Genomic DNA, 24,190 nt, shown 5'->3' on the forward strand with positions numbered 1-24,190 from the left:
CTCCCCCCCCCCCTCTCTTCTCCCCCCCCCCTCTCTTCTCCCCCCCCCCCTCTCTTCTCCCCCCCCCCTCTCTTCTCCCCCCCCCCTCTCTTCTCCCCCCCCCCCCCTCTTCTCCCCCCCCCCCCCTCTGCTCCCCCCCCCTCTCTGCTCCCCCCCCCCCTCTCTGCTCCCCCCCCCCTCTCTGCTCCCCTCTCTGCTCCCCCCCCCCCTCTCTCCTTCCCCCCCCCCCTCTCTCCTCCCTTCCCCCCCCCCCCTCCTCTCTCCTCTCCCTCTACCCCCCCTCCTCCCCCTCCCCTCGCTGACAGAAACACAGACACTGACAGACAGAGAGATAGAGACACTGATGGAGACACACTGGGTGGGGTGGGGGGGGGGGGGATCCCAGCACGCTGTTGGAGGGCTCCCGGTGCTGCAGTCGGTAAGTAGAAAATGTTTTATTTATTGATTTTTTAAAAAATTATTTCTTATTAATTTTTTTGATTGATTTATTGGTTGATTTATTATTGGTGATGGCTCTTTATTTGTAAAACTGAAGTGTTTAATGTTTGTAAACTTCCCTTTTAAACCCCCACCCCCACCCCTGCATTCCCGACACCTGATTTGTAACCTACGCCTGATTTTCTAAAGTGTAGATAAGGTTTTTTCGAGCGTACAAAAATCTTCACTTACTCCATTCTAAGTTAGTTTGGAGTAAGTTTTCACTGACGAAACTTTGAAAACAGGTGTAAGTGGCCGGACACGCCCCCTTTTTGAAAAAACATTCTGTTCCAAAGTGAAACTGTTCTAACTGACCAGAACTGAAGCAAACTAAATGACGAGAATTCCGATTTCTAAGATACTCCGTTCTACACCAGTTGCTCCTAAAAATCAGGAGCAAATCATGTCGAAACTTGGGGCCTACATACTGCCGGCACTGTGCCAGTGGCGGAGGGGGTGGATATTGAGTCCAGTAGCGGGAGCATTAATCAAACAAACTGCTCTCCTAGAAGGTGTCCAGCTTCTTAAGTGTTGTTGCGGCTACAGCCATCTACACAGGTGGGGCGTATTCCATCACGTTCGACTAGAGCCTTGTAGATAGTGAAGAGGATTTTATGCGTTAGGAAGTAAGCCACTTTTTGCAGAGTACCCAGCCTCTGTCCTGTTCTTGCAGTCAGTGTTAATATAACCAGTCCAGTTTAGCTTCTGGTCATTGGTGCCCCCAGGTGGGGGTCTTGGCAATGGTGGTACCATTGAAGGTCATGGGTAGGTGGCCAGGCTTTCTCTTCTTTAAGATGGTCATTACCTGCCACTCGTCTGCCCAAGTCTCAATATTATTCAGGTTTATTTGTATACTGGCATTAGTTGCTTCATTATTGGAAGAGTTGTGAATGGGGCTGAACGCAGTGGACGTGTTAGCAAACCTTATGACTGAGGAAAGGCATTGATGAAACAATGAAGACCTGGGACTGTGATGACTGGCTTTTGAAAACCACAACCATCTGCCTCTGGCCAGATCTGTGCTTGGATAAGTTGTATTGTCTAAACTTTGCTACATGTGACTTTGTACTAAATTACCCCTGGATACTATTTCCATGAATTCTTTCTTTTTCTAATTTTTGTCAGCTTTTTAAATTTAAAAAAATATATATTTTTAGGATTGTTCTTTTCTCCTATGCAGCCAGGTCCCAACCGACTTAGCTTGTCTGTTCTGCCCAACTCAAATTGCCCCTCTGAGCACGGCCCTGTGATTCTTGTCTGCTCAACATCTCCGCTTGCTGTGCTGTACTCTAGTCTACCCATGAGAGTAGATAGGAATTGACAGTAAAGACGTGCGAATGTATGAGAGGAAAGAGTTTGAAGAGTTGAAGATTGATTTTTGGGAAGTAGTAATACATGCAACTGCCATACGTTTGCTCTTGGGTTATTTCACTTGATCTTGTTTCATGCAGTGCATGTATTGAATTGTTTTCCTGCTTGTAACATGCCACTATTTAAATGACCTGTTTGTCTGCAAAGTAATAGTACTTAAGGTGCTGAGAGGTTGATTGAAATAAACCTCTCCGACCAATTATATGGCCCTCTTTTAAATATTTTTTCTAATGCCTACTCTTTCCGCCCCCCCCCCCCCCCCCAATTCTCATTTACTTTCTCTCTACCTTTGTAATAATCCTGCACAATTAACACTAAAATGAATTTGTCTAGTTGTGCAGTACAGACATTAGGGGGCTGAAATTGCCCCACGCTGGAATTGCAGTGCATAATTCAAATTAGTGCTACATTTTGCATGAGCTGGGGGACACCGGAGCCTGCACGGATTTGCCCTCTTTTGGAGAAAAAAATGTTGGGGACGGTAACCGTGCATTCTTGCGGCGCTCATGGAGCGCTACTCACATCAGCGCGGCGCGTCATGCCACTGCATTGCAACGTTCTTCCCCTTTTCTTAAAGGGGTAGGCCACTGCGATCTGAGCAGCACCCACTGGGCCAGTAGCCCAGCACCCAAGAGGGGGTGCCGGCCTGCCTATTGGCACCCCAGCTGAACCAGCGGCTGCCAACATAAATAAGTTGGCGGCGGCCAAGGCTGTGCGCAGACCTCGCTCCCACGGGGCAATTCCCCTGTGGGGTGCTAAGGGGTCGGCGCACATAGCAATGATGTAATCACCAGGGCGCTGCGCAAACTCCTTTTCACCCGGCGAACCCCGGGAGCAATTCTGGGGGGAGCACTCTGTGCGGAGTGCCCGGGCGAAAGCCCTTTAGCGTGCCGACCGGCAGTGCTAATGGGCCTTGCGCAGAGGGGCAATTTCGGCCCATAGGTCTCTGATCTCTGTTCAGTACTTTATATTAGGCCGCAGCTGGAACCTGTCTTTCTCGGACAGCATTTCAAGTGTTTGACTTCAACCCTTTCACCATCAAAGTCTCAGTTAAGCATTCTACTTACAATAGCTAGCTTTCCTTCTGTTAATTAGCTTCATTCTTATAATGTTAAAATCATATTTTATAATCCAATCTATTCAATTATTACTTCTTGATTTTAGGCTACATTGTGAGTAGACTCACCTTCTCCTGTTTCTGCCTCCTCAGTTGCTGTCTTTGCTTCTATTGTTCTAATGTTACCTGTTTCAGATGATTACAGTTCCTTATCTCAAGGTTTCGCACTATTGTTTTCTCACAGAACTCATTATTGTATTTTCAAAATAAGATGTCGCATTGTAACCTTGGCCATTCTCGAGGCAGCCATCCATAATGCTTTCTACTCTTATCAAGTTATCCTAACTGAACCATATCCTTCCTACATACCGATTCTAACACCCAGGCCGTACAAGCAATTGGGGAATCATTTTTTACGTTAAAAAAAATTTGATTCATTATGGTGTTCACCTCTGCCCTTTGGGATCAGACTGCTGAAGACTACCTTTACACTGTAATCTGAGGTCTGCATTTGTGTTCTGAAGCCATGCTGGGCTTACACAGTCATGCCGAGAGATTGCTTTGATTTGCCAACAACCCTATCTTTGGTGTCACTGCAAAGCAGGAACCACTTCACACAATGCTCAGATGTTTAAATCGTCTCTGACGAGGTGCACCATAACAGCATTTCACAACAATAACTTGTACTTGTATAGCGCCTTCAACGTAATGAAATGTCCCAAGATGCTTCACAGGAGTATTATGAGTTAAAAATTTGACACCGAGCACATAAGTAGAAATTAGGGCAGGTGAGAGGTAGGTTTTAAGAAGCGTCTTGATGGAGGAAAGAGAGGCAGAGAGGTTTAGGCAGGGAATTCCAGAGCTTAGGGCCTAGGCAACAGAAGGCACGGCCACCAGTGGTTGAGCGATTTATAATCAGGGACGCTCGAGGGCAGAATTAGAGGAGCGCAGACATCTCGGCGGGGGTTGTGGGGCTAGAGGAGATTAGAGATGGGGAGGAGTGAGGCCATGGAGGAATTTGAAAACCAGGGTGAGAATTTTGAAATCGAGGCGTTGCTTAACCAGGAGCCAATGTAAGTCAGCGAGTGCGGGGGTGATGGGTGAGCGGGACTTGGTGCGAGTTGGGACACGGGCAGACAAGTTTTGGATCACCTCGAGTTTCTTGGAGATAAAGAAGTCCATGGATGTGGGAGGCCAGCCAGGAGTGCATTGGAATAGTCAAGTCTCGAGGTAACAAAGGCATGAATGAGGGCTTCAGCAGCGAATGAGCTGAGGCAAGGGCAGAGACGGGCAATGTTATGGAGGTGGAAATAGGCGGTCTTAGTTATTCTGCGGATATGTATTCGAAAGCTCATTTCAGGATTGCGAAAGGATGGTTCAGCCTCAGGCAGAAGTTGGGGAGGGATGGAATCAGCAGCTAGGGAATGGAGTTTATGATGGGGACCGAAAACAATGGCTTTGGTCTTCCCAATATTCAATTAGAGACCGTGGAGGGGTCGAGACAAATGGTAGAGAGTTAGAGCTGGGTGTCTGGAAACTGACGCTGTGTGTTAAGTATCGAATAACTCCACGAGGCTAAGTACGGTGAGCTAGTTCAGGCATGACTTACTCCCGTTTGTTTATTCTCAAAGTGAGGATTCAAAATGGCTGCCAACATTATATACACGGCTTGCACATGTCTGCCAGTGACCATTAGGACTCTGACAGTCACGCCCTCCAGTGGCAGGTAAAACCCAGTTAACGTACATAACATCATTCCCACCAAAGTCCTTGGTACATGTTCTATTTACAAGTTGAGACGGTCCGGGGCCTTCCGCTCCCTGGTTGATCTTCTCAGTTCGAACCCAAGCTTGGGTGAACTAGTAGGACCATTGCTGCATTGCGGAGCAGTTGGTCTGACAGTACTGTCGGGGATGGTAGGTTCGTCTTCGTGAATGACACAAAAGTCAACTGATGGTTGGATGTGTGTTGGTTGGCCGATGATGATGTCATCAATTTGTTCTGGGTTGTCTGTGAATCGCAGTTTGGTTTGGTTAATATACCTCTTGCACACTTGGCCATTTAGCAGTTTGACTACAAACACCCTGTTCCCCTCCTTGGCCAAAACCGTGCCAGCAACCCACTTTGGACCATGACCATAATTCGGGACAAACACAGGGTTATGAACAGCAATGTCACATGATACGGCCGCGCGATCGTGGTACCATTGCTGCCGTTGCCTTCTGGTTTTGACATGATCATTGAGATCCGGATGTAAAAGGGAGAGCCTGGTTTTGAGGCCTCTCTTCATTAACAGCTCGGCAGGAGGGACCCCAGTGAGCGAGTGGAGTCTCGTCCGGTAACTGAGCAGAATGCGGGACAAGCGAGTCTGTAGGGAGCCGTGAGTCACGCGTTTTAGGCTCTGTTTAATGGTTTGGACAGCCCGCTCCGCTTGACCGTTCGACGTGGGTTTGAAAGGGGCAGACCTGACCTGCTTGATGCCACCACGGGTCATAAACTGGTGAAACACGGTCCGTTGTTGCTGACAAGGCTGTCGGGCAGGCCATGGGTGGCGAACGTGGCCTGGAGGCTTTCAATAGTGGCTGTGGACGTGATGGATGACATGATTACGCATTCAATCCATGTGGAGTAAGCGTCCACTACCACTAAAAACATTTTGCCGAGAAAGGGGCTGGCAAAGTCTATGTGGATCCTTGACCACGGTTTGAATGGCTATGACCACAGACTCAGCGGAGCCTTCACAGGTGCGTTACTCAGTTGCATGCAAATGTTGCACTGATGCACGCATGACTCCAAGTCCGAGTCAATGCCGGGCCACCAAACGCGAGACTTGGCAATGGCCTTCATCATGCCAATGCCTGGGTGGGTACTGTGTAAATCTCACACACAAGTTTCCCTGCCTTTTTTTGGCATAACAACACGATTACCCCAGAACAGACAATCAGACTGAATAGACAATTCATCTTTGCGGCGGCTATAAGGCTTTATTTCATCCTACATTTCCCTGGGAAGGGCAGACCAATTTCCATTTAGGGCACACCTTTTTACCCATGACAGTACAGGATCATGGCTGGTCCAGGTCCTAATTTGACGAGCCGTGACGGATGACCCCTCGCTCTCGAAGGCATCCATGATCAACAGCAAGTCTGCGGGCTGCGGCATTTCCACCCCGGTTGTGGGCAATGGTAACCAGCTAAGCGCAGCAGCACAGTTTTCAGTGCCTGGTCTGTGGCGGATGACATAATCATAGGAAATGCCGCAGACTTGCTGCTGGTCATGGATGCCTTCCAGAGCGAGGGGTCACCCGTCACGGCTCGCCAAATTGTTAAGTATCGAATAACTCCACGAGGCTAAGTGCGGTGAGCTAGTTCAGGCATGACCTTACTCCAATTTATTTACTTTCAAAGTGAAGATTCAACATAGCTGCCAACATTATATACACAGCTTGCACGTGTCTGCCAGTGACCATTAGGACTCCAACAGTCACTCCCTCCGGTGGCAGGTAAAACCCAGTTAACATACATAACATTGTTTCTGGATGATGTCGCCAAGGGGCAACATGGAGATAAGAAATAGGAGGGGGCCAAGGATAGATCCTCGTGGGACACCAGAGGTAACGATGCGGAGGCGGGAAGAGAAGCCGTGGCAGGTGATTCTCTGGCTACGATTAGAAAGATAAGATTAGAACGAGGCGAGTGCAGTCCCACCCAGCTCGATGACGATGGAGAGTCGTTGGAGAAGGATAGAGTGGTCAACCATGTCAAAGACAGCAGACAAGTCAAGAAGGACGAGGAGGGATTGTTTGCCTTTGTCACAGTCACAAAGGATGTCATTTGTTAATTTGATGAGCCATTTCAGTACTGTGGCAGGTGCTGAAACCGGATCAGAGGGATTCAAACATGGAGTTGCGGGAAAGATGGGCACGGATTTGGGAGGCGACAACATGTTCAAGGACTTTGGAGAGGAAAGGGAGGTTGGAAATGGGGCAGTAGTTTGCAAGGATGGAGGGATTGAGGGATGGTTTTTTGAGGAGAAGGATGATGAAGGCAGCTTTGAGGGAGAGAAGGACAGTACCTGAGGAGAGCAAACCATTAACAATGTCAGCTAACATAGGAGCCAGAAAAGGAAGTTGGGTGGTCAGCAGTTTGGTGGGAATAGGATCAAGGGAGCAGGATGAGTTTGGAAAGGTCATGAGGGGAGATCGGAGAGAAACTGGAGAAAGATGTGAGGGCAGGGGGCTCCCTTAGAGGAAGTTTGGCCCAGTGGGCTAGGGGAAGGAAGGGAAGAGGCAGAGGCGGCCAAACGGGTGGTCTCAATCTTGGAGATAAAGAAGTCCATAAGCTCCTCACACTGATTGTCAGAGGTGAGGGTGGAGACTGGGGCGAGAGGTTGAAAAAGACCGTTTGCAGTGGAGAATAGAAGCCGGAGTTTATCTTTACATTCAGAATGATTCTGGAATAGTGAGCGATTTCGGCAGACGAGAGCATGACCCTGGTCAGCTAGATCTGGCAGTGAATGGCTAAACCAGTTGTCCGCCATATCCGTTCAAGTCTACATCCCTTGCACTTAAGGGAACGAAGATCAGGGCTATACCAAGGGGAACTGCCAGGGTGAGAGCGAGTAATTATTTTAACAGGGATTAGGGCATCAAAGGTGGTGGTGAGGGTGCGATTGAGCAGATCGATAGCTGCAGAGATGTCATGGTGAATGGAGGGCCAAAGGCTGGACAGTTGGGAGTTGATGAGTGCAGTTGTAAGAGAGTAGGGAGAGAGTTTTTTTTTTAGGGGCGGATACAGAAGGTGGTAGGGTTTTAGAGGGGGAGGGGGTGGAAAGGGGATGTGTGTGGAGAGCGATACGAGGAAGTGGTCAGAGATGGCCTTATTTGCAATTGATCCGATGGGAGCAGCGAGGCCACGAGAGATGGCAAAGTCGAGGTTGTAACAAAAGTAGTCTTGATAATAAAATCGTGCAACAGAAGAGGAGGTTCTGCTGTAAATTACAGTATTGCAGGGAAATGGGTTATGTATCTGTATATTGAAAATGTAATCAATAAAATCAATTATCTCAAATTTCACAATTAACTGACCATTCACTAGTCCAAATAAAATAAATAGCATAGGAGTTTCAACATAATTTTTAAAAGTAAATACTCACCGAAGAACAAATTTGAGTATTATATTTGCATCCAGACTTTTGACAGCAATACAATCTTTCATTTTGTTACCAATATTTATATAGCATTCACTTGGAGGGGTGGGAATAGAAACCTGTTCCTTCAGAGAGGAAAATGTCATAAGCCTTATTTAGGAACCTGCATCAATGCATATATTTTTAAGAGTAAATTGCAATAAATGGATTTTTTTAAAAATTCATTCACGGGATGTAGGCATCGCTGGCAAGGCCAGCATTTCTTGCCCATCCCAAATTGCCCTTGAGAAGGTGGTGGCGAACCGTTGCCTTGAACCGCTGCAGTCCGTGTGGTGAAGGTGCTCCCATGGTGCTGTAAAGGAGGGAGTTCCGGGACTTTGATCCATCGATGATGAAGGAATGGCATGTGACTTTGAGGGGAACAGGGAGGTGGTGGGGGTTCCCATGCGCCTGCTGCCCTTGACCTTCTAGGTGATAGAGGTCACTGGTTTGGGAGGTGCTGTCAAAGAAGCCTTAGTTGCCTGCAGACATGGTGTGCTGGTGGTGGATGGGGTGCCAATCAAGCGGGCTGCTTTTTCCTGGATGGTGTCGAGCTCCTTGAGTGTTGGAGCTGTACTCATCCAGGCAAGTGGAGAGTATTCTATCACACTCCTTACTTGTGCCTTATGGTGGAAAGGCTTTGGGGAGTCAGGAGGTGAGTCACTCACCACAGAATACCTAGCAGTATCTGGCTAGTCCAGTTAAGTTTCTGGTCAATGGTGAACCCGAGGATGTTAATGGTGGGGGAATTTGACACTCGTCGTCTTCTTTCGTACAGTAGTAGCAAATCAAAAGCAATATCTAAGTTGGATATCCAAGCCAAAGCTTCCAGTGTAACAGCATGGATATCTTGTAGGCTGCCTGCAAATTTTCTTTGAGGGCAAAGCTCAATGATGTGCTCCAGGGTCTGATTAGGAGCTCCACAGTTGCGTGATGGGGATGCTTTAATCTTCCACCTATGGAAAAGGTGGCAGCATCTACCCATGACCAGTTCTGAGGCAATACTAATGTTATTGAATGTCAAGGGAAGGTGGTTAGACTTTCTCTTGTTGGAGATGGTTATTGCCGGTACATAAGTGGCAAGCAACATTTGTGCACACATCAGCCCAAGCCTATGCAGATAGGGTTGGATGAAGTAGGGTGGAATTAGGCTCATGTGGAGCATAAACATTGGCACAGACCAGTAGGGGCAAATGGCCTGTTTCTGTGCTGTAAATTCTATGTAATAGTGACTCCTGTATTAGCAGGCACACATTTTAAAACTCTAATCCTACAGACTACCTTTTATCATACATAGATAGAAGAGATATTTGGCTAATATATTTGTTTGTTTAACTTGGAGAACAGGTACCTGAACTTTCTGAAGTAGAGCACAACATATAGTGGGACCGAAATTCAGGCACACCAGAAACCTGGCGCACCTACGATCTCTTACCTGTTTTTACCGCCACATGGGAAGAGGTCGCCTCCTGATCGATATTCAGGTCTTTGTCGTTTCTTTTCGACAAGACCGGAAGTCGGTCATAATGGGGGCAGAAATGCGGCGGTAAGTCCTGGTGAGGGGCGGAAGTTGGGGTGGGACCGAGTCTCCGCCGCTGGTGGTGACATCGGTGCGTGTGTGCATCGGTGATTCTGTAGGTTCGGCCACTGGGTCACCAGGGAGGGTTTCGGCCAGGCCAGTGGCCTGGCACCCAAGAGGGGGTGCCAGGCTGCCTATTGGTGGCCCAGCCAAACCCAGGGGCAATAATTGGCCGGCCGATTGGGAAGCCGGCCGACAAATATAAAAACATGGCGGTGGCGGCAGCAGTGCGCCCTCCCCTTGAAGGGCCGCCGCGCTGCCATGCCGCACACACACACACACACACACACACACACACTGCACCGATAGAAAAAGCTGTCGGGGGCACCGTGCTGCGGAACAAAGATTTTTGCAAGTAAATTTGGGGCGGTGTGTGCTGGAGGTGCAGGAGATCGGCGGTGCACGCTTTGATGACGCACTTTGATGACGCGTGGCGCGCAGCAGCGGGGTAGAAGTGGGGACAGGCCGAAAAATTCCCGAGGTGAATTTGGGTTGTGGCGGCCAATCGACTGCAACGCAGCGGCCACTCGATTCCGCCACATGGCTGCTGCAAAACAGCGATAACAGGCCTTATCCGGACCCTGAATTTCGGCCCTGGTGTCTCCAATTTAAAGGTCCATTTTCAAAAGAAAAATCAATATCTGATTTCACACTGTTACATTTTGTAAGGATGTAGTATAGCTTGCAAGCGGGGGGAAAATTCGTATATGGTGCTGGTTTATTGAGGAACATTGGGGAATTTTTGGTGAGTTCAGTTTATTACAATCAGGAACAGCCCCCTCAGGAAATACGACTGATACTGCCATATACACTGCTGGGGGAAGTTGTACCATGCATACTTTTGAAAATGTTTAATACAGTTAGACATTTTTCCTGTAAAATAATTGCAGAACTGATCAGTGATGCAGTGGCATTTCTTGCCCTGTTTTACTAATCTGCAAAACAGGTTACTAGATAACCATGTCCCTTCAACACACAATCATATGTTTTTTTCTAAATGTACTGATGCCACCTATCTCCTTTTCCTAGGCCAAAGACAGAATCCAGTATTACCAAACGGGTGAGCAGTTTATCTTTCCATATGACCTTGGAAGCAAGTGGAAGAACTTCAGGCAGGTGTTCACGTGGTCTGGGCTTCCCGAAACAGATGGAATTGTCTGGACTGTTCATCAAGGCACCCATCAGTACACACTAACGGTTAATTTGTTTCTTTTTAATTATCTTTTAATGTTCTATGTAGGTTATTGAGATAAATTGTATGAAATATTCAACAGTAAATAAGAACTACTGTGGGTGCTTTTTTAAAAAAAAAACATTTTGTTAATATAGGCCCAGAATTTGCAGTCGGAGGCCTCTGACTACTAGAGTCGGGAGATCCCCATTCATACTTATATATGGAATCACCATAAGTATGAATGGGAATACTCCCTAAAACACACAAGCACTAAAAATAACTAAAGAAAAACCCATCACATATTTCAAATTAATAAAAATGGAATTTAATTAATTATTTAAAACACAAAATTACATATTTTAAAGGGTCTAAAAAATAAACCAAACAGGATTTAAAATGTTTACATTTTTTTTAAATGTATTTTTCTGCACTTTAAAAGTCTTACGCTGATAAAAGCAGGCCGTATGCCAGGTTTTATCAGAGGTAAGAATTTGAAGGACATTCGCTGGGCAGGAGTTGGGCAAATAACCCAACACTCCGCCCGCAGAGGCCCTTTAGTTTCGGATGCAGTGGATCTGTCAAGTGGATTCTTGACAGATTGCAAGTGCCGGGTTTTGGCGCATACGCTTCACATACCTAAACCCGGAACTTGCGGGACTCCACTGGCACGTGTGCACCTCGTACACGCCCATGGGGAGCGCGAGTTCAGGCCCCTTGTTTTTAATTTCGAATTTCAGTAGACTGTTTCCTTCTGGAAACCTTTATCTTTATTCTATGGTCTGCCTCAATGTGTTTTTAATTCTGTTTGATATTAAAATGTCATTGATCTGTCTCGGCCAATTGTTAGTGCTCTTGCCTCTGAGTTAGAAGGTTGTGGGTTCAAGCCCTACTCCAGGACTTGGGCACATCATCTAGACTGAGACTTCATTGCAATACTGAGGGAGTGTTGCATTGTCAGAGGTGTCGCCTTTCACATGAGACATTCAACCAGTGCCCCTGTTTCCTGTTGAGTTGGACTGAAAAAATCCCAAAGCACTTCATCGAAGAAGCAGGGAGTTCTCCCAGTTTCTTGACCAATATTCATACCTCAATCAAAGCAGATTAACTGCTCATTCATTGCTGCTATTTGTGGCACCTTGCTATCTGCAAATTTGCTGCACCTTCTACATAGAATACAACTGTAACTATACTTGCTTAAGTAAATCTTGGCTTGGCACTATATAAATCAAAGTCTCATTTTCGTAAAATCAAAAGAATCCAGATTGAATTGTTTAACTTCAATATCTAGTTTGCATTTCCTCTTTAATTAATTTATATGAGAGAGCACTTAACAGCTGACAGCTGACCATGAGAAGAACACAGTACATGAGTTAACAGCTGCAAACCCGCCTCCTGTTAACCAAAAGAGTTGTATCGAATTGCAAACTAAAAGCATTGGTGATGTAATGCAAAAAATTCTATTCTTTTCCCAGTAATCAACTGTAGATTAAATTCCTGTGATCTCGCATTGAATTCGCAAATGAAATCCTTCAGTATATTTAAATGAAAAGTCGAAAGGATCGATAATGAAGACAATTTCTCTTGAGATTTGGATGACGAGAAATGTTTGAACTTTGCTCTCATCTGAAACCCCAATCAGATTATTTTCTTGTAATTTCTCATCCTATTGTTCACTATTGACTGAAATTGCTCTCATTTGATATGACAATATTAAATACTTGTAACTATTTACAGATTGAGCAGCTGAAACAGAAGGCTGATAAAAGAGTGAGAAGTGTAAGTATTGCAGTGCCTGCAGTTCTGCGCCAGATGGCAGCATTTCATATAGATGTAGCTTGTTTTGACATGAAAACATTTGAAATCAATCGTGTTTGAAGTTGGTCATAAAGACTTGGGAATTAGTTTGTCATTTTGCAGGTATACATACTATTTAACATGCTACAAAGAGTTTACAACAAGTATTTTTTTTTGATGGCGGGTACCTTTGCTTGAAACATTTATTTTGAGAGCACACTTTTAAGATAGACTCATTATAGACTTCTGTGAAGATTATTTTTAAAAAGAGACATTGGAACAGGTTCTACACTGCCAGATAGGGAATTCTGAAAGGAATATAAGACATAATTAAAACTCAATGTTTCACCGGTATTGCGGGCGATACCTTCAGAAGTAACCAAAACTACTGGGGTTATGGCAAATGCAGGTCTATTGGAACAATGTCGAAATCTTGACGTCTGAAAAGAATGACTCTGACACAGCTCCGGCAAAAGTTTCTTTAATTTACTTGCTAGCAAGGGGCAGGTCACACTCAGTCAATGGCTAAGTGAACACCTCCGAAATGGTACAGTTTCACAAGATATTTATACAGTCAAACCCAAGTTATGGCCTCTCCCTGTGTATTGGCTCTGTCTCGCAGTCAGTGAATACAGATAAAGAGTTAATTACTACATCCTTGTCCTGACATGGTTTCCAGATACTTCCTTTTGTCAGGGTTATTAGTTGGCCAGCCGGCCATTACTCCATGAGAGTGTGGTAATGAGCTATTACCTGCCTTGCATTGTGTCAGGATTGTTCAGTTTCCTAGTCAGTTATCTGTTTGCATCAAATGGATGAGGTCTCTCCAAGAGATAATGGCTGGTGGTTTGAGTACTTCAAAAAGGGTGGGGTGGCATGGAACTTGTCGTATAGACAATAGGAGAGCACCATGGGAGGGGGGGGGGGTACTTGTCTCAGCATGACTTGTCTCCTAGCTGTCTGATGGCCATCAGCCATCTCAAACCAGGTTTTGCTGTTTATGCAAGCTGACTGCCTTTATGCAGAAAGTTCTGGAAGGACCAGAACTCCATTTTGTTATATATATATTGCAACGGGCACACAAATACCGTATAGTATCAGCTTAGATAAAAATACATTTCCACATTCCCCCATTTTGTCCTTCACAAGGACAACTTAATCCATTCTGATCTTATACAGTCTCTCCATTTCCATTTCCACACAAGAGCCTTCAGCAGTTGTTGCTACCATAACTCTAGCCGTGGTCTCGGTAGGTAACATAGTTTTTCCCACCCTGGCACAGCAACACTTAACGACGACAAATAATAGATACAGGGCGAAGACTATCAGCAGGAATATGATCAAACCCTGTACCACAGATTTCCCAAGGTATCCCAACCATCCCGATGCCCAATCCCACAAGGTGATACCGTCCTGGCCAACTGTCTGTTTATACTCTATTACCTTTTTCCTGATGTATTCAGCTAGACTGCCGATTTCTTCTGATTTATCTGGGATATACGTACAGCATTCTTCACCTATTAATGCGCATGTCCCTCCCTCCTTGGCTAAGAGATAATCTAAGGCCATACGATTTTGGAGAGCCACTGTTCGAATAGCTACCATTTCATCATTTACCCCTTCAAAGGCTTGGGAAGTTGCGTTGGCTACTGATTCGACTAAGTTAGCCAGTTCCCGTAACTGCCTTTCGGTTGATGCTATTCCATAGGGTGGCACCATTACCTTGAATATTCCGTTTAGCCATATCAAATCCCGTTTAAATCTATGACTTCCATAGGCATTCCTTAGAGTCTTTATTGATCTGATAAAGGGTACCACATATCCTCAGTAACAGGACTCTGTCCAGTTGGCTGGTAACCATGGGTAGGCTTTATGGCCACAAATAAAGTAGGTGCAATTATAGGACGTCAGCTCCTGGTCCTTTCGCGCCATCCCTACTCGAGTGGTCTCACTTTCCCACCCTTCACCTGGGGCTTTGTTATGGACCATTGTCCAGCCAACGGTTGCTATCTTTCTCCCATCAGTGGGATTAGTTGTGGCTTGCCATTTAGTCATTTGGGAACACTTGCTGCGTCCCATTTCTGGTCCTTTAGTCTCATTACTCACTAGGCATATTATACCTTCAGGATTTCCTATTCTGGGAGTAATGCTTAGGAAGGGAGGCTGATGGTTATTATCATAATTGGGCTGGTACCATCCCTGGAAGGCTGTAAGTTTATACCCTGCCGACCTCCCTTCTGTTTGTTCCTTCGTTTCTGGCCCCTTAGTTAGGTTTGTCCTACTTTGCACTGTCAACCATTCTACCATTTCTGATTCGTTAAAGGGGACAGATCTCAGGGGAATACCCCCTTCGGAGTGGACAGGTACATGGGAACATATCCAACAACTCGACAAGTTTCTTTCTTAAGCATACTTATGACTCAGTGCCATAAATAAGTTTACTTGCAGTTCCCTTCGGTGGCGGGTCTGTGCCCCTGGTGTAATCAATAATGCAAAGTAAAACCCTGTCAAGCCCAGCACCATCAGTCCCCATAGTCCATACAATTCCTTATTCAGTCTTCCTTTTTCTGTTCCTCTGGTTCCTTCTTCCCTTCCTCCTGGTCGGGTGCCCATTTGCAATGGGATGCATGGATCCATGTTGGTCTTTTCTTTACCTTGATTGCAGTATTGGTCGCCAGCAAGACCTGGTATGGTCCTTCGAATCTTGGCTGTAGACTGCTTTTTCTTTTAAAAAATCTTGATGTAAACGAATTCCCCTGGCTCCAGGTTATGACACTTCCCTTCCGCTGGCTTGACTTCCACTTCCTTTACCTGTGAATGAAAGCTGGAAATACATTTGGTTAGTGCAATACAATAATTCAACATATTTTCCTCCATTTTGTGGATGTCCGTTTGTTTTGCAGTAAATGATGCTGTAAAAGGTAGTCGTTGGGGACGTCCCATAACTATCTCATGTGGTGACAGGCCTGTTATTCTGTTGGTTGCAGATCGCATTACCATCAAAGCTAAGGGCAGCAGTTCTGTCCATTTCAACCAGTGTCATTGCATAATTTTGCCAGCTTATTTTTAAGCATTCCATTATATCTTTCAACAAGTCCAGCTGATTGTGGATGATAACTGCAATGAAAATGTTGATTAATCTGCAAAGCTTTACACATTTCTCTTATAACAGTTCCCGTGAAATGTGACCCGTTATCACTAGAAAGCTTAGCAGGGATTCCGAAGCGCGGTACGATTTCCTTTAACAAACATTTAGCAACAGTAGTGGCATCGGCCTTTTTACATGGAAAGGCTTCAATCCATCTAGAGAACACATCTACAATAACTAATACATACTTGAATCCCATACACATAGGTAATTCAATAAAATCCATTTGTAAATGTACAAAAGGCCCGACTGGATTTGGGTGGGAGGCAGATTCTACTTTTTCTGTCTTGCCCGGATTCATTGTCTGACAGGTAACACAATTTTCACAGATTTGTTTTGCAATTGCCGAAATACCTGGTGCATACCAAGTTGCCAAAATATAATCTGCCAATCCCCCTTTGCCTGCATGTGTGAGTGTATGAACACATCGGGCAATCCATGGGAGTAAGGATCTGGGCGCCACCACGCGGCCGTCGTGGTGAACCCATATTCCTTCTGGATTTTTATAACATTGATCCTTCGTCCAGGTCACCACCACCTCCGTACTGGCCTGTGTCTGAAAAGTCAGCACGTCATTAATAGTAGGTGGCGGGTCTGAGCAATTATAAGGTTCGGATTTGATAACAGTTCAACTTCATATTTAGTGGTTCTTGCGGAGGTTAGGTGTTGGGTGGCACATTTAGTTAGTAAAATCTCGACAGAGTGTGGGATGTACAAAATGGTCTGATGATTTAGAGTTATTGTCTGAGCCTGTTGCATAGCATAATAAGCTACTGTCAGTGAAGGAAGACATCCTGGTAGTCCGCGAGCCACTGGGTCTAGTTGGGTACTGAAATACGCTACCTGTCCCCATGTAACTGAGTCAAAACAGATTGTGCAAAACCCGACTTGTGATCCACAAATAAGTTGAATAGCTTAGTGTAATCTGGTAATCCCAAGGCTGGTGCTGAAGTGAGGGACTGCTTAAGACTCTGGAAAGCATTCCGGGATACTTCACTCCAAATCCTTCTTTAAGCATTGTGAGAATATAGTAGATTCATTCACAGTTCGTAGGTCATGGACAAACCTCCATTTGTGCGGGCATCTGAACTGGAAGAATCGGTGTGTTACACGGACTTCTCATTTATGCTTATAGTGATTCACAGATCACAGAATGTAAAGTACTTGTTTTCTAATCTTATTAAAAGGCTTCCAAACCCAAGATTTTTCCAATACACCCAAAATGTTGATCAAGGAGATCACCTGAAATATCTCAAAATCCCAATTCAACTATTGTACTGCCACTCTTTATCAAAAAAAACAAATCCTCTTACTGAGCTAGAAGCTTTTGTACCAAGATTTTACACCAAGGACAATGAGAGTGTACTCCCCCAGCCTGCACCTCGAGAGACCCACAAAGGCTTTTTAAAAAAGAAAAGGCATTACAACTTCCCAAGGCATTACAACTTTTAATCACCGGGACCATGTCTCAACAAACCTATCCTTTGTGCATTTCCTAGCTCCGTAACTTCTCATCCGAATAAATCCACACCTGCGCTTCTAACTTAAAATGTCTCAAACTTCCCACATACAGGACAACACTATGAAGGGTTAAAAAAACTTCACTTTGTTTGAAAAAGTGGGTGGAGCTAAAACAAACGGGCAGCTCCACAACCTTTCCAAACAGGTTTCCAGACACACGAAAAAAAACACAGAAGCGCTCTCATTCAAAGACAAGACATTCACGCACTCTTGTTCAAAGACAAGACATTCACAAAAGTCTCTCTCCATTCAATAAAGCTGCTCCTTTTTTTTTAATCCATAAGTCACTATCAGGTTCTCTTTTGGCATTTAACGAAACGACGGGTAGCTGTTTGTTCGCAGCACTCGGGTCTGGGATTGGGTGTCATTGATCATTATACGGGCAATTTGGTCGTTGGCCGAATTGCTTTTGATTCTGTGATCCAAATGGATCTTGAACAGAGAAATTAGTTTGGGGTCTAGCATGTACCTGGACTTGGGTCGCATACGGGTTGGGTCCTGGAGGGGGAGGGGGTGCTCTATTACCTGCCTATTGAGTCCAATCATAATTTGGTTGTTGCTGTTTTGCCCGGCAATTTCTAGCCCAGTGTCCAATCTGACCACAATTGTAACAGATATCATATTGTTCCCGCCCTGCACCTTCTCTCTCCCCCTGAAATTTCCTCCTCTGCCTCGCCCTCTTCCTCTACCCTGGGGGGGGGGGGGCGTAGGGACGGTGTCACCGGGGTGGGTGTTGTTGGAGCTGCTTGTTCCACAAACACAGTGACCTTGCTTTTAGATTCTCTATTTCGCTCTTGTATGTCCTTTCACATAGATACAACCTTGGATAGCGATTCCTGTCGCCATCCGAGACAAACTAGTTTAAAGGGATCTCTGAGTTCGGGTCGTAGCCCGTTTACCACGGCGCTGATCATAGGAGCTTCTACCTCCTCTATTTTCATGCCTGAACATTGGTTCATGATCTCTCGCACTCTTTTTCTACATAATCCTCAACATCCTCCTTTCTTTGTGTAGTTTCCATAATTTTGGACCAGTTCGTTTTCCTTGGGAACACCGAATCTAAGGCTTCCCAACATCTTTCCCAGAACCCCTCTCCTGGCTTCGTGCTGAGATCTGCATCTGGAGCCTCTCGATGGGTTTTAAAATTTTTGAATTTTATCTCAAGTTCGGCAAATTTCGTGTCCTTTAACCATGCTTTCAGTAAGATTTGACCATCTAATATACTGGGTTCGTGGCACAAGATGATCACTTTTAACTGGTCTATGGCCTTTTCAATATTGGTTTTTGGGTCTGCCAATCCTTCCACAATTATTCTTAACTCACTTGGTGACCATGGTCGATAAATAGGGACCGGAGCCCCCCCAGAGAGTGGACTGGGAAAAAGTCTTACTGGGTATGCAGATGATGATGGCTCCAGGGCACTGGGCCCTTATCCACGGGTAAGACTTCGTGTGCCACCTGCAGGGCCGTCATGGTATTGATTCCCTTGTGACTGATCTATTTTTCCTGCAGCCGCACCTGCATTGTTGGGAGCGGGTGTTACCCCATTTCCCTGTGCTCCGGCCCGAGGATCGTCTTCTCCTTGTTGGCTTGGAGCACCCCCCCGGGGGTGGAACATACGGCGGTGGTCGATGGCTGTAGGGTGTCCAATCATCGTCCCATTCCTCATCCTCATCTTTTTCCCAACCCTTAGGGGCACTTGGTGAGTGTGCCTTTGTCTCTTTAGCAACCATAACAGATGGATGTTTGCTATGTCGAGGGCGATTCACCTGCTCTACCCATTCATCCCCCTTCTTTCTCCCTCTAGTACACTGCTTGCTAACTCTTAGGCTCTTCTCGTGTCGTTCCTCAGCTTCCCTTTTCCAATCTCCAAACGCTGACCAATTCACTTTTTTTTTTCCCCTCTTCTACCTGGGTCTCTGTCTATAAGGCATTCTTCTAGACAGGTTATTCTCTCTAAATTAAATGAACCATCGGGTGGAAATGGCCTGTTTTCACCCTTAGTCCATTTTACCCATTCTCTTAGGTGGTCAATTGAAGACTGACCACAATTCTGGAGCATAAAATGGGCTGGGGTCCCTTTTGGTGGTGGTTTACTTGCCCCAGCCCCCATTCTGGATGATTAAGATTTTCCACAGTTTCTGATCTCACAATCCTTTCAGCCAACCGAGTTCTCTACGCCCACTTCTCCTGGCCGTTACGTGGCCTGAAAAGGCTCTTAATTCGGGCTCAGTCTGGGTGTGTGAGATACGTTGGCACGAACCAACCGTTGTTGATCAATCCGTTACTGGTTCTTTTCTTAATCAATCCTTGTTTTTTTTTCCCGAATCACAATTTTCCCTAGTGACTCTTCCCGTTTCTCTAATGGCAATGTCGCACAAAGGTATTGCACACAACAGTATAACTAGGACAAACAATATTCACGCGAGTACACAAATCATAACCTTACACTCTATCTAAACAAATAATCAATTCTCAGTCTGCGTTGTACGCCATTACAGACCGAGTCCTTAACTTATCCTAATAAAACTTATAAAACTGATAAAACTTATGGTTCCATAGCCTAACTCTTATCACATAAGAACCTTTGATTGATTGCGCTTCTCTTTTTTTTTCTACTTTTATCACAAGAACCTTTTCCTAATTAAAAACAATAAAACTCTTATCACATAAGAACCTTCGATCGATTAGCGCTTTTTTTTTCTAATCTTATCACATAAGAACCTTCAGGAACCTTTTTCGATCGACTAGCGCTGTTTCTACCTTCCCTACTGAAACCTTCCCCGGGCTGTTTCGAGATTTTTCCAGAACTCGTTCTCTTCTGCTTGCGAGCTGAGAAAGAAGTGGTTATAAAAAATAACTTTAGCTTTTAAATGTCGAGTCTTGTAGATTGCAGTACCTCCCCTGTGGACACCAGATTACATATGCGATTCAACAGTGAAGAAACCTCTTGTGAGCAAAAGGCTCACCTTGTTTTGGCCACTGAAGCCTTTCACTGGAGAGGCACAATGCCTGTATCCGTTTTACTCACAGGACAGAGAGTATGCATCTCGGTGGAACCTCCAAGAAGTAACTGTCGAAATCTCGACCTCCGAAAAGAATGACTCCGACACTTACAACTCCGGCAGAAGTTTCTTTAATTTACTTGCTAGCAAGGGGCAGGTCACACTCAGTCAAGGGCTAAGTGAACACCTCCGAAATGGTACAGTTTCACGAGATATTTATACAGTCAAACCCAAGTTATGGCCTCTCCCTGTGTATTGGCTCTGTCTCGCAGTCAGTGAATACAGATAAAGAGTTAATTACTCCATCCTTGTCCAGACATGGTTTCCAGATACTTCCTTTTGTCAGGGTTATTAGTTGGCCAGCCGGCCATTACTCCATGAGAGTGTGGTAATGAGCTATTACCTGTCTTGCATTGTGTCAGGATTGTTCAGTTTCCTAGTCAGTTATCTGTTTGCATCAAATGGATGAGGACTCTACAAGAGATAATGGCTGGTGGTTTGAGTACTTCAAAAAGGGTGGGGTGGCATGGAACTTGTCGTGTAGACAATAGGAGAGCACCATGGGGGGGGGGGGGGACTTGTCTCAGCATGACTTGTCTCCTAGCTGTCTGATGGCCATCAGCCATCTCAAACCAGGTTTAGCTGTTTATGCAAGCTGACTGCCTTTTATGCAGAAAGTTCTGGAAGGACCAGGACTCCATTTTGTTATATATATATATTGCAAAGGGCACACAAATACCGTATGGTATCAGCTTAGATAAAAAATACATTTCCACAACAACAACAGGTTTCTACTTTACAAATTGACAGAACCCTTCTGCTTTTGAAACCCCTATTTGCAGGCAACCAGAAATCAAGTGAACCAAAACTAAAATCACTAATACAGGTTGAGCGTCCGAAATCCGCAGTTCCAAAATTTGGAATGTTCCGGAATAGAAACATAGAAAATAGGTGCAGGAGTAGGCCATTCGGCCCTTCTAGCCTGCACCGCCATTCAATGAGTTCATGGCTGAACATTCAACTTCAGTACCCCATTCCTGCTTTCTCTCCATACCCCTTGATCCCCCTGAATCCAGACAGCGGGCCGATCCGTGACTGGGTCGTCCGGAAAATGTTCCGAAATCCGGAACTCCCCCACCCCCCCCCCCCCCCCCCCTCCGGCGGCCCACCCTCCCGGCGGCCCACCCTCGCCCTGGCCCTCGGCAGATCGATGTCGCCCTGGCCCTACCTCGGCCTGACTTCGCCGCGACTTCACCTGCCCCAACTTCGCCCGGCCCTTGGCGGCCCGACCTCCCTCTGGCCCTCAGCGGCCCGACCTCAGGCCCGATCTCGCCCCGGCCCTCGGTGGCCCTATCTCGTTCTGGCCCTCGGTGGCCCGATCTCACCGCGGCCCTACCTCGTTCTGGCCCGACTTCGCCCGGCCCGGCCCCTCGGCAGCCCGGCCTTGCCCTGGCCCTACCTCGTTCTGGCCCTCGGCGGCCCGATCTCGCCCCGGCCCTCGGTGGCCCTATCTCGTTCTGGCCCTCGGTGGCCTGACCTTCGCCCCGACTTTGCTCTCGGCGGCCCTACCTCGTTCTGGCCCTCAGCGGCCCAACATCACTCCGGCCCGAACTCCATCCCAACTTCACCGTGACTTCGCCCACCCCGACCCTCGGCAGCCCAACCTCGCCCGGCTCTCCCCCCCCACCCCTCCCCCCTTCTCCCCCTTACCTCGGTGGGCCGACCTCGCCCCCTAACCTTGACTGCCCGACTTCACCTACCTCAGCCCAGGCAAAGACGTTCCAAAATCCATAATATCCGGAACGGCCTCGGTCCCGAGGTTTCCGGATTTCGGACACTCAACCTGTAATGGGGAACAGGGAAATGGCAGAGACTTTGAACTAATATTTTGTATCGGTCTTCACTGTGGAGGGCACTAAAATCATCCCAAAAATAGATAATCAAAGGGCTAGAGGGAATGGGGAACTTAAAACAATCACTATCACTAGAGACATAAAGTGTTCATTAAAATAATGGTACTAAAGGTGGACAAGTCCCCTGGACCTGAAGGCCTGCATCCTAGGGTCTGAAAAGAAGTGGCTGCAGAGATAGTGGATGCATTGGTTGCAATCTACCAAAATTCCCTGGATTTTGGAGAGGTCCCAGCGGATTGGAAATCCGCAAATGTAACGCCACTATTTAAAAAAGGAAGGAGACAGAAAGCAGGAAACTATAGACCAGTTAGCCTAACATCTGTCATTGGGAAAATGCTGGCATCTATTATCAAGGAGGCAGTAGCAGGACATTTGGAAAAGCATAATTTTATGAAATTATGGTTTTATGAAAAGGAAATCATGTTTGACAAATTTGCTGGAATTCTTTGAGGATGTAACGAGCAGGGTGGATAAGGGGGAACCAGTGGATGTGGTGTATTTGGATTTCCAGAAGGCATTCGATAAGATGCCACATAAAATGATACTGCACAAGATAAGAGCTGACGGAGTTGGGGGTAATATATTATCATGGATAGAGGATTGGCTAACTAACAGAAAACAGAGAGTCAGGATAAATGGGTCATTTTCCGGTTGGGAAATGGTAACTAATGGGATGCCACAGGGATCGGTGCTGGGGCCTCAACTGTTTACAATCTATATTAATGACTTGGATGAAGGGACCGAATGTAATGTTGCCAAGTTTGCTGATGATACAAGGATGGGTGGGAAAGCAAGTTGTGAGCAGGACACACAGAATCTGCAAAGGGATATAGATAGACTAAGTGATTGGGCAAACATTTGGCAGATGGAGTATAATGTGGGAAAGTGTGAGGTTATCCACTTTGGCAAAAAAAAATCAAGGAGCATGTCATTATTTAAATGGAGAAAGATTGCAAAGTGCTGCAGTACAGAGGGACCTGGGAGTACTTGTGCATGAAACACAAAAGGATAGTATGTAGGTACAGCAAGTGATCACAAAGGCCAATGGAATCTTGGCCTTTATTGCAAAGGGGATGGAGTATAAAAGCAGGGAAGTCTTGCTACAGCTATACAGGGCATTGGTGAGACCACACCTGGAATACTGCGTGCAGTTTTGGTTTCCATATTTACGAAAGGATATACTTGCTTTGGAGGCAGTTCAGAGAAGGTTCACTTGGTTGATTCCAGAGATGAAGGGGTTGACTTATGAGGAAAGGTTGAGTAGGTTGGGCCTCTACTCATTGGAATTCAAAAGAATGAGAGGTGATCTTATCGAAACGTATAATATTATGAGGGGGCTTGACAAGGTGGATGCAGAGAGGATGTTTCCACTGATGGGGAAGATTAGAACTAGAGGGCAAAATCTTAGAATAAGGGGCCGCCAATTTAAAACAGAGATGAGGAGAAATTTCTTCTCAGGCTTGTAAATCTGTGGAATTCGCTGCCTCCGAGAGCTGTGGAAACTGGGACATTGAATAAAATTAAGACAGAAATAGAAAGTTTCTTAAATGATAAGGGGTTATGGGGAGCAGGCAGGAAAGCAGAGCTGAGTCCATGATCTTATTGAATGGCGGAGCAAGCTCGAGGGGCCGTACAGTCCACTCCTGTTCCTATTTCTTATGTTCTTATGAAACATATTAGATACTGAGGGTGTTCGACAAGGTAGATGCAGAGAGGATGCTTCCACTCATGGGAGGAATCTAGAACTAGGGGGCATAGTTTAAGAATAAGTGGTTGTCCATTTAGAACTGAGATGAGGAGGAATTTCTTCTCTCAGGATCCTAAATCTGTGGAATTCTCTGCCCCAAACAGCTGCGGAGGCTGGGTCATTGAATATATTTACGGTGGAGATAGACACATTTTTGAACGATAAGGGAGTGGAGAGTTATGGGGAGCGGGCAGGGAAGTGGAGTTGAGCCCAAGAT

At 45.9% G+C, this 24,190-nt stretch overlaps 1 protein-coding gene across 4 annotated transcripts in view; it reads left to right on the top strand.

Moving 5' to 3' along the window:
• zdhhc6 (zinc finger DHHC-type palmitoyltransferase 6) overlaps window positions 1-24,190 on the top strand; it is a 44,743-nt gene that overhangs the window by 10,098 nt on the left and 10,455 nt on the right. For all 4 annotated transcript variants that reach the window (XM_070876650.1, XM_070876651.1, XM_070876652.1 and 1 more), the window contains 2 exons: window positions 10,701-10,868; window positions 12,580-12,621. In XM_070876650.1, the coding sequence (XP_070732751.1) occupies window positions 10,701-10,868; window positions 12,580-12,621 (210 nt within the window). The remainder of the gene's footprint in view (window positions 1-10,700; window positions 10,869-12,579; window positions 12,622-24,190) is intronic.

This window comes from Pristiophorus japonicus, chromosome 3, assembly GCF_044704955.1.
Source record: "Pristiophorus japonicus isolate sPriJap1 chromosome 3, sPriJap1.hap1, whole genome shotgun sequence".
NCBI lineage: Eukaryota > Metazoa > Chordata > Chondrichthyes > Pristiophoridae > Pristiophorus > Pristiophorus japonicus.